The sequence below is a fragment of the Selaginella moellendorffii genome, unplaced genomic scaffold, assembly GCF_000143415.4.
Source record: "Selaginella moellendorffii unplaced genomic scaffold, v1.0 SELMOscaffold_10, whole genome shotgun sequence".
NCBI lineage: Eukaryota > Viridiplantae > Streptophyta > Lycopodiopsida > Selaginellales > Selaginellaceae > Selaginella > Selaginella moellendorffii.
The window spans coordinates 770010-779776 of record NW_003314271.1 but is presented as its reverse complement, the minus strand read 5'-3'; the positions used below and the strand labels follow the sequence as shown (position 1 = coordinate 779776).

General features: G+C 49.4%; 4 protein-coding genes across 4 annotated transcripts; 2 read left to right on the top strand and 2 right to left on the bottom strand.

The window, feature by feature from the left end:
- Positions 1-2451: 2451 nt before the first annotated feature.
- On the bottom strand, positions 2452-3782 carry LOC9650096 (sec-independent protein translocase protein TATC, chloroplastic). The gene is made up of 4 exons (XM_002968076.2): positions 3519-3782; positions 3156-3460; positions 2807-3097; positions 2452-2754 (listed from the first exon to the last, which is right to left on the bottom strand). The coding sequence occupies exons 1-4, from the start codon at positions 3766-3768 to the stop codon at positions 2533-2535; spliced, it is 1068 nt and encodes a 355-aa protein (XP_002968122.2). The 5' UTR covers positions 3769-3782; the 3' UTR covers positions 2452-2532.
- A 94-nt stretch (positions 3783-3876) lies between these two features.
- On the top strand, positions 3877-5028 carry LOC9631266 (3-hydroxybutyryl-CoA dehydrogenase). The gene is made up of 4 exons (XM_002968392.2): positions 3877-4112; positions 4165-4386; positions 4450-4562; positions 4614-5028. The coding sequence occupies exons 1-4, from the start codon at positions 3927-3929 to the stop codon at positions 4954-4956; spliced, it is 864 nt and encodes a 287-aa protein (XP_002968438.2). The 5' UTR covers positions 3877-3926; the 3' UTR covers positions 4957-5028.
- Positions 5029-5105: 77 nt separating this feature from the next.
- Positions 5106-6571, top strand: LOC112345801. The gene is made up of 2 exons (XM_024673257.1): positions 5106-5225; positions 5657-6571. The coding sequence occupies exon 2, from the start codon at positions 5681-5683 to the stop codon at positions 6488-6490; it is 810 nt and encodes a 269-aa protein (XP_024529025.1). The 5' UTR covers positions 5106-5225; positions 5657-5680; the 3' UTR covers positions 6491-6571.
- LOC9631265 (WD repeat-containing protein RUP2) lies at positions 6514-8718 on the bottom strand. The gene is made up of 3 exons (XM_024673256.1): positions 8338-8718; positions 8230-8286; positions 6514-8180 (listed from the first exon to the last, which is right to left on the bottom strand). The coding sequence occupies exons 2-3, from the start codon at positions 8233-8235 to the stop codon at positions 6783-6785; spliced, it is 1404 nt and encodes a 467-aa protein (XP_024529024.1). The 5' UTR covers positions 8236-8286; positions 8338-8718; the 3' UTR covers positions 6514-6782.
- Positions 8719-9767: the final 1049 nt, after the last annotated feature.

Sequence of the window (9767 nt, the reverse complement as noted above, 5' to 3'; positions counted from 1 at the left end):
AATCCATACTAAGAATGAGGTCAAAAGCTTGACTCAACACCACCAGCAATGACTGCAACTCAAGCTCGAGATCGCCCACACGCACAACCAGGTCCGCTTCATCCCGTGCACATGCATGTGTACGGCTATTGCCATAAAGAATGAAAACTAGTTCTGCCGCATGACACAAAAGTGTAGACAGCAACGTGTGGCAACAGGTTGAGCAATAGAAGATGAACTCGAACCTGTATCAACCAACAAGGAGAGAATAATAGGAGACCTCTTGTTATAAAAATGAGCTTGCAAAGTAAACACTGGATGAACTGGTGCCGAGTGAACCCCTTGATGATACTCCCAAAAGAAATATGGAGGGGTCACTGATTTATTCGCACAAGGTCCCTCCGTTACTCGCGCGACTCCTCGTTTCCCGGATGCATCTCAGTGTCCAAACCTTTCACTGCAGCAGCACCAACGGAACATTGCTGATGCCAAGGTCTCCACCCAAGAAATGGAGGTCGCCAATCCGGAAAACGCCGACAACGCCAATAAGTATGACCAACTTCATCACACACCCAACAGCGAACATCACAGCCACAACGACGTCCTCACCCTTGTCCTTGGACGTGAGTAGCAGCAGCATTAACCTCCATTAGAACAGGACCATCACCTATAGGAGGTGGAGCTGAAGGACATGCAGCGAGAAGTGGAAGAGGCGACGTCTCATAACATTGTGTCAAACAAAGAGCATTGTCAAGGGTGGCAGGAGCAAGTGCAGGCACAAGTCCGACAAGATCTTGATGAAGTGCTGGCCACAACATTCCTAGCTTGATCTGCTCTAACATATTTGGCTCTACACGAAACAAAAGACTTCAGAAACGAATGCCAAATTGCATCACCAACTCAGATGGCCTTTGGCAAAGACAATGCAATTGTTGAAAGGCATCATCACAATCATTGGTATGTCCAAAGGCGAGTTTGAAGATGTCCGAGAGAACACTCCAATCCCCACGAGTGGCTACGCTTAAACCATTATACCACTGCAATGCCATCCCTTAGAGACACATGGGAAACTCACACAAACGTTGAGCATCATCCCAAGAATGATATATGGCAATCACTATGAAGTGATCGAACCAATGGTACACATCATCCCCAAAATTCCCGTGAAAGAATTCCGGCTGAACGCGAGGATTGGCACCAAGAGCAAAAGGAGTTATACCACGTGCCGTGAACGCTACCATCAATTGAGTTTGGTTGTTCAATTGCAAGCACATAGCATCAAGCAATTGTACCAACTGCTGCTCTAGAGTCAAAGGAGGAGATTGCTAATCTACCATGAAGACGAATGAAAAAGAAAGAGCAAAAGAAGAGAAATAACAAAAAGTTAAAAGGAAATGGTAAATCTAGACAATGCAAAAAGTTAAATCTAAACCAAAATCTTGAAAGGAACGAATAAAAGAAAGGAAATAGAAAAAGCTAAATCTAAACCAAAATTCTAAATCTAAACACTCTTTAGGGACAATCAAAGGTGCCCCTCATCTCCACCAATGTGGGTGCTTAGAATATAGAAAGGGAATATAGAAAATGTGCATTTCAATTAGCCCAAAAACCCTAATTTATATACAAGAGTGAATAGTTCAGATTAAAATCAATTCGATGGGTACCAAAATCCCACTATGCTAATATTAGTATATGGTATCATAGCCGTACCCCTCACAACAAGATATAGTAGCTATATATAATTTAATTGGAAAAATCAATTACAATGAAGATTATAAATTAAATTATTCTGATGAAATGCAAGTATCTGTCTCAAAAGGGCTTGTTGATATAATAATTAAACATAAGTCATATCATAATAAACGTTCAACAATTTCAAGTTATCTTATTCTCCAAAGTCTTAATAGTATTTTAGAAAAAAGTGTAGCTCAAATGAATGAAGTACTTGCAAACTTTTATGGAAGTGAAAGTACTAAATATGTAATAAAACATGAATTAAATTAACATACTGAATTATTATCTTTATTTTATAAATCTTATAATTTGGAAAGCTCAAATGAATGTTATTTAAAAACTAGTACATTATATCATGGATTGCATTTTTCTTCTGATGATTTTTTAATTTCTCCAATAAGAAAAATATATTAATTTTAGAGTTTGAATGTAATCTTATTCTATATTCAAAAAATAATAAAATATGGAAAACAGGTAAAAGAATTTTTTTAATTGTTATTTAGTTATACAAAAGAATGGAAATGTCGTTTTATTTAATGGCATGAAAGTAAAATGGAATATAAAAATAATTATTGTTATAATCAACCATTATGTATATCATCAACATTTTTGTCCATTCAAGATGATTGTAATCTTGTCATTTATATGTCAAAATTTCCTAATAATGTTTTGTTGGCTTCTAATACAAGAAACCATTATTTATGTGCTACTTAAGGTAATCTTTATATTAAGTTTCCATTAAAGAAAATAATTTCCTCTTATAAATGTTTAAAATTATAAACATGTTTTCATAGAATATAATTAGAATTTGTCTGTGTCTCAGGAAGTCTCTCCAGCTTGGAGTAACTTGACGAGAGATGCCCCACCCAGGTACAGTCCAATCAAGGGACCGGCCAAAAGGATCTGCGTTAGCGGATCTGTAGAGGGCGTGAGAACTGCAGCAGCAGCAACAGCACCGACGACAACATATCTCCAAACCGATAGCATTTGATCGCCAGTGACAAGTTTAGTTTGTCCCAGTAAAAGTTGTATCACTGGAACCTGGAAACCACGGAACCTTGGCACCAAAGACGTAAGAAACCTCATCACGAACCTGGAAGGCGAGACCTGTGCTAAACATGAGCACGAGGATGAACTCAAAGTACTGGTCGATCGACCAGATCGATTCTACCACTCCTTCGGCGTAGGAAACGAAGAAGTTTAGCGCTGCCGGAGTCAACACCGAGTAGGAGAACGCCAATCCTGCGTAGAAGAGAATCGACGATCCGAGAACAATAGGCCCCAGGAACTTTCTCTCGCTCAGAGTTAGCCCCGGGACTACAAACGCGATGATCTCGTACAGAATGACTGGGCTGGCGATGAGAAGTCCGCAGTAACCAGAGACCTGTGAAACGAGAAAGCAGATAGATCTCATTATTGCAACTCTAGAACCGCGAGCATACCTTTAGAGTTGTGAAGAAATACTCGCCGGGTGAGAGCTGGAGGAAACGAACGCCTTGTACGTGCGCTGGTGATTCCAAGTACATGATGAGATCTTTAGCGAAGGCAAAGCAGCCAAGCATTGCCACTCCCACGGCTCCGACCGACAAGAGCAAACGCTCCCGAAGCTCTTCCAAGTGTTCAAAGATTGTCATCTCTTTGTCGTCGGGGAGGTCCTCCTTGTCGGGATAGAGCCAAGACGAAATTGGAGATGACGAGTCTTGAGAGATCGTGCTCGAGATTTTTTCATCAGGCCTTGTGCTTGGAGCTGTTTAGCGAATGGACAAAAGAGATTGCTAGAATTTTCGTTGGAATTTGGAGCTTACCCGGTGGCGCCTCCTCCACAGTGGTTCCACTCGAGCTTCCACCGTCCAGCTCCGTCTCTGCCTTTGCCGCCACGCACTTGAGAACACGATTCTTCCTTCTGCCGCTCCGGATCGCCAAATCGAAAATGCGAGGCCTCCTTACCGCGGAGAATGAAATTCGGCTTCTTCCCACCCATGTCCAGCTGCTACACGAAGCCGCGCCATCGCCGCACAAGCACACGGGAGGCGCTGGCCGCATCGTGCTCGCCATAGCTAGCCCTAGCACGGAAGATATTCTTTCGAAATGATAATTCCGTTAAAAAACGACCTTTTAGGCATGATTAAAAGGATAAAAGACGACGAGGGTTCGATTCCTTCAAACTAAATGCTCTGTATTTAGGGTTCTTCGGATCATGAGCCCTGTGCGCTATGGCGATCGTCAGGGTCGTGGGCGTGGTAGGCGCAGGGCAAATGGGGACTGGAATCGCGCAGCTCGCGGCCGCCGCGCAGATGGCTGTGGTGATGGCGGACTCCGATGGCGCGGCTCTGACGAGGGGCTTGCAGAGCATTTCTTCGTCGCTAGCGAAATTCGTTAAGAAGGGCGTCATCTCGGAGGTAAATGAATTGTGGCTCATCCAGGAAGGGGAGATTGATTGATCGCTGGCAGGATGAAGCGAATGCGACGCTGGCGCGCGTGTCGACGACCACTTCTCTGGCTGACATGAGCTCGGCGGATGTGGTGATCGAGGCTGTCTCCGAGCGAGAGAATGTGAAGAAGGGGATTTTCTCGGAGCTTGATAGGCTGCTCAAGCCGTCGGCGATCCTGGCGTCAAACACGAGCTCCATCTCGATCACAAGGCTGGCTGCCTCTACGCAGCGTCCTCAGCAAGTAAGTGATCTCCTCCTTGGTTCTAAGAAGTGTCAAGCTCTAGAGTTCTGTTCTTTCCAACAGGTGATTGGCATGCATTTCATGAACCCGCCGCCATTGATGAAGCTCGTGGAGATTGTCCGGGGCCTGGCAACCGCGGACGAAGTTTTTGAGCAGACCAAGGAGCTCGCGGAGAGGTAAGAAAGCAGCACCCATCTTAGAGAAGCTAAGCTGATCACCCCGGACAGATTCGGCAAGACGGTGGTGAGCTCCCGCGACTTCCCGGGCTTCGTCGTCAACCGGATCCTCATGCCCATGATCAACGAGGCGTTCTACGCGCTGCTCGAGGGCGTGAGCAGCGCGGAGGAGATCGACACGGCCATGAAGCTCGGGACGAACCAGCCCATGGGGCCGCTGGCGCTCGCGGATTTCATCGGCCTCGACACTTGCTTGTCGATCATGGGCGTCCTCCACGCCGGCCTGGGCGACGCCAAGTACCGCCCCTGCCCGCTGCTCGCCCAGTACGTGGACGCTGGCTGGCTGGGGCGCAAATCCGGCCGGGGAGTCTACCACTACCTCTCCAAAATGTAAAGAGGAAGAACCCTAAAATCCTAAACCCCAAAATTTAAATTTAAAAAGATCCGATGGCATATGTTAATGTCGTATATTCTGTCAGCTAAGGATTTTCTGTCTACGAGGAGCATATTCTGCTAGTGTGGGTGTACATTCTGTGACATTAATTAAGCGGTAAGCTAAGGTTACCGGCGCGCGCATTGGTGTCCGTGCTACCGCCATGGGGAGAAAGAAGCTTGGGAGAGTGGCGGGCGAGCGGAGGAAGCGCGCTTGATCGCGATCAACAGGTTCTTGTTCTCTCTCCTCTTCTTGGGCATTTTCTTGCTTCGCGTTTCCTTGCTTCTCTAGTCTTGGTTTTGGTTCTTTGTTGTCTCCCAAAACCCTAGCGAGCGCTTCCGCTGGCCAAGATCGAATCTTTCCAGTTGCTACATTGCTATTGACTTTGTCTCCCTTGTCAAAAGAGGCTCGCTTTCGCATGCGCCGTGGAATGTTTGCCTGTGTTTCGTTTGACCGGAAGCCAAAGTGCTTGTTCATTTTCTTAATCGATCTTGGGATTTCTTTTTTCTTGGGTGTTTTGGGAACCATCAGTTTAGCTCTCTGAATGCCTCGCTGACTCCAAGTTAGAGCTCCAAACAAAAGAATCACACTGTTCCTTGATTTGTTTTTTAATCGGTGGACTCTCAGAAACTGGTTTCTTTTTTCTTCCCTCTTTGCTCAGATTATTTCTCGCGAGTTGAGGCCGATGGTGGATGCTCCCGCCGGCGTTGATCCGCCGAAGACCGGCACCCCCCGGCCGCCGGAAGAGGGCGGCGCCGCCTCCCCAGTGAAGAAACGAAGAGGCCGGCCCCGGAAGTGCGACACCATCGCCGCCGCTGCCGCCACCAGCCCGCAGCTGGGCACCAATGGTGGCGTCGGTCCAACCCCCGCCAGGAAGATCCGGAAGAGGAAGATCGACCCACTGAGCCCCCCACGAGTGGACGCGTCGCTCGTCGGCCAGTCGGTCCATGGCGTCCTCGACGGCTCCTTCGACGCCGGCTACATTCTCACCGTCCGGGTGGGCGAGACGGACACCATCCTCCGCGGCGTCGTGTTTGGGCCGGGACTTTGCGTTCCCATCACCACCGCCAACGACATCGCTCCCAATGTGAGATTTGCCGGTGGAAGCCGCGGAGGTGCTGGAGGTGCTACTGCCACTGCTCGGCTTTCCAGCCCGGTCCCGGCCTCCTCGACCACTCCGAGTTCTTCGCAAGCGGTGGTAATGCCACCGGCGCTGGCCGAGAACCCGCTCGACGTCTCCAGCTCCAGGCACCACACTCCAGTCAGAGATCACCAGCAGCTCGGATTTGCTCCTGTGGTGCCTCCCTTGTTTGGTGTCCAAACTCCCACTGCTGGATTCATCGAGGCCGGAAAGAGTTGTTTCGTAGAGCAGCAGCAGCCTCCTCCTCCTGAGCTCGGATGCTCCCTTCAGCTTGCGAACGGATCGTCTCCCCAGCGGGAGCAGCAGCAGCGGACTCTAGCGGAGGCTTCGATCGAAGACATGGATCGGGCCTGAGTGACAACTGACCAAGAACAGTCTTTGTTTTGAGTGCTGTGCTCTTTTACTTATTTAACTCGCGAGGTTCGGTTCCAAGTCGATTTTTCTTCTCCCTTGAGGCTGGCTGTCTTGTGTGTCTGTGCTACGTATGAAATAGCCACTCCTGTTATTCCATGTGTAAAATGTGATACCTGTGTGTCTAGTTGTGTCCACCATCTTTCTTCCAATGGGAAAAAGGGAACTCTCTCGTCCTGTTATTCAGTGTAAGAAATTGTGAAAAGAAAAGCCCAACCTCAGCAGCGTCCGTGTGTCATGTATGTCGCGCTGTTTTTGTTGTTGTGGCCCGTATAACCTGCACAATGCCCTCGGAGTTTGCCGAGATCAAGGACAAGTGATCTTCTTGCTTGGTCCAGCAAACCGACCCCACGAAGGCCTTATCATCCAGCACGACCGCATCGTTGAACTTGTGCCGGAAGACGGGTCTCTCCGAGACGGAAGAGCTGTACACAAAGACTTCGTTGTTCTCGGACCCGGACGCGATGAGCCCGCCGGAGCCGCCGCCGGAGCTCGCAACAGACAGTCCAACAAAGTTCCTGGTGTTGGAGTGACAGCCAAAGGTTCTCGCGATCGGCAGCTCGTCGTTCCGAGCGTGCCAACTCTCGCCGGTACCAGTTAGTGTCGAGGCGATATCCCACAGTCGAATCGTGCCGTCTGGAGACGAGGACACCAAGCTGTTCTCGCCCAGCCATCTCACGTAGCTCACGGACCTCTCGTGGCCCCGCAGGTTCGCGACTGGGCTCCCCAGGCTCCGCATATCATACAGATACACACTCGCGTCGGCGCAGGCCACGGCAACGTAGCAGCAGGGACCGGAGGAGCGGCCGAACTCCACGCAGCACATCGAGTTCCGCTTAAGGGACTTGATGATCCCAACGCTCCGCTCCACATTCCTGCTCCAAAACCTCACGGTGCTGTCGCTCGACGCCGACGCTAGCAGGCCCCGGAAGTCTCTGCAGTAGTCGATGCTCCACACTGTTCGTCCCGTGTGCTCGTATCTTTCACTCACCGTGACCCCGTGCTCTACGTCCCACTCCGTGACCGAGCCATCGTAGTCACCGCAAGCGATCACCTCGGAGCTCCCCGGCCTCCACTTGAGACTGCTTAGCTTTGCCGGCATGCAAATGGTGGTGAAGAGGTTTTTCACGTTGCGTCCCTGGAAACACTCCCTTCCCATCCCGTTCACTAGCTCCTGGTACGAGCAAATCCTGATCTTCCTTGCCAGCCCACCAGTAGCTATCAGCTGTCCGGTTTCATCGTAGTCGATCGTGGAGATCACGTCCGACGACAGCAGCGATGGCGTTTCGCAGCTAAACGGGACCAGCGTCTCAAACTCCCACGTTTCGTGCTTGGACTGATCACACGGCTCCGGCTCCGGCATTCCCGATGAATCCACTGACCGGTCCAAAGAGCTGTTGGTAGTGCTGGTCCCGGGATAAGTTTTCGTGGTCCCCGAGAGCTTGAAGTTGAAAGCTGTGGAGTACATTGCTGCCGATCGCTTCGCATTGTTGTGGGACTCGCCAGTGCTATCCGAGACGAGCAGCCTGCGCGAACGTTTCTTCAGCCGTTTATCATCTGCGAGCGTGTCGCTGGGAATGCAAAGCAGCGTTCCTCCACCGCCTCCTCTCTGCCCGATTGCTCCATTGGACACCTGCCGCGAGAAAAAGGCTCTGATCGCGCAAAGATATCTTTGACATTACCTCCATAAACCAAATGAGAGCCTCTCCTCACGAAACTCATACCGCTATTGGCGATACCTATTGTTCCAGAAATCCAGCAGCGAAAGAAATTTTCAAATGGCAACGCACCTCAACCGAGCAGGAATTCCAGCGCCGCCTCCATTTCTTCCAGAAGATCATTCCGCCAGTCACCGCAAAATTTCGAACCTGGACAAGATCGATCGCGATCGAGAGAAAAGAATGTAGGCGCTGCGCGGCCGCGCCTTCTTTCCTCGCTCAAACCCTTGAAGCGCAGGGCAAATATCTGCGTTGCTTTGCACCAAAACCACACGCTTCGCTGAGACTAAAACAAGAGGCTCATGCGCATCCACCGCGCCTTTCTACTAACTCTGGAGAACGTCTCCCTGGCCGTTGGATGACCGCCAACCACCATTTACGATGCAATCCCTCCATGAAATAGAAAATGTGCAATTGGCCACGGCCAAAGACCGCGCGCCAGATGATCCAGCGCTCTAACTCACTGCCTCGACGGATCAATTAGAGCTTCGCCAAAGTATCAAGTAAAGCAGTGCCAAAGTAGATTGGACCGATGCATCGTGCTTCAAGATGAAAAGCCCTCAGTCATCGTGGATCGTCTTCGTCAAGAAAATTTTGTCTTTTTCTTTTGGCGGATCGAATGGTGCCACGTTTATATGGTAAACAGAACCTCGTGTTCGACCCTGCACCTCAGTGATGATAATACATGTCTACGCTTTTTATGTGTCCAAGGATTTGGATCATAGGTCCTGTTTTCTCTCGGAGTTTCTTCTTTAAGGCAAGTCGTAGAGCGTTTATGCAAGTGAATTTGGAGTGAAGTCACAAATGTCACTCTAAATCCACTCAATTGCGGCTCCCACTCTAACTCGTATTTGACTCGCGAGCCAAACAAAATTTAGGTTCGGGGGAAGTTTGGTCAACTCCATAATGTGTTGCCATAACCATCCCCGAGTCGCGTGTATCTCAGAAAAGTTTTGTTGTGCGCGTAGGATCGACAAGGATCCAGGACGCACGTCATATCCAAGAACTAGAACACATCGACTTAACTCCTGCCCACTGAAAACTCCCTGAGGATCAAAGCAACTCTTGTCACCGAGATCACCCACGTCACATGTGACCGCTGTGATGACTGGAAACGTGCATACCATTCTTCTTCATTACCTCGTCACTCGGAATCTCCATGCACACGAGAGATGGCGAAAGTCTGCATCTAATTAACTTGTGCTGCTCTAACAAGGCGCCATAAGTTCCAATGTCTTAAGCTTGCCCTGTAGGAAACCCGAATCAGCCTGTTTTCTCTTGCCAACAGCTGCCTGGAGATCAAGAGGGCATTCCAGCTTCCAATGTACCTCCATGCAACTCACAGCACAAGATATCCAGCAACTGGCATTCCCCTCCTCGATCGCATCCAAGTCCAAAACGTCTTCGCACCAACCCACACCGTCTCATACCTCCGCGACCCGGCGCTCGCGTCAATTGCAAAGGAAAACCTAAAAAGAGACGCTAAGAGAATGGGTTTTCCA

Coding starts and splice junctions, on each gene's coding strand:
- LOC9650096 (XM_002968076.2), bottom strand. CDS start 3,768: ATGGCGAGCACGATGCGGCCAGCGCCTCCCGTGTGCTTGTGCGGCGAT. Junction 3,461..3,518: donor TGTGGAGGAGGCGCCACCGG/GTAAGCTCCAAA, acceptor TTCGCTAAACAG/CTCCAAGCACAAGGCCTGAT. Junction 3,098..3,155: donor ATTTCTTCACAACTCTAAAG/GTATGCTCGCGG, acceptor CTCGTTTCACAG/GTCTCTGGTTACTGCGGACT.
- LOC9631266 (XM_002968392.2), top strand. CDS start 3,927: ATGGCGATCGTCAGGGTCGTGGGCGTGGTAGGCGCAGGGCAAATGGGG. Junction 4,113..4,164: donor AGAAGGGCGTCATCTCGGAG/GTAAATGAATTG, acceptor GATCGCTGGCAG/GATGAAGCGAATGCGACGCT. Junction 4,563..4,613: donor ACCAAGGAGCTCGCGGAGAG/GTAAGAAAGCAG, acceptor CACCCCGGACAG/ATTCGGCAAGACGGTGGTGA.
- LOC112345801 (XM_024673257.1), top strand. CDS start 5,681: ATGGTGGATGCTCCCGCCGGCGTTGATCCGCCGAAGACCGGCACCCCC.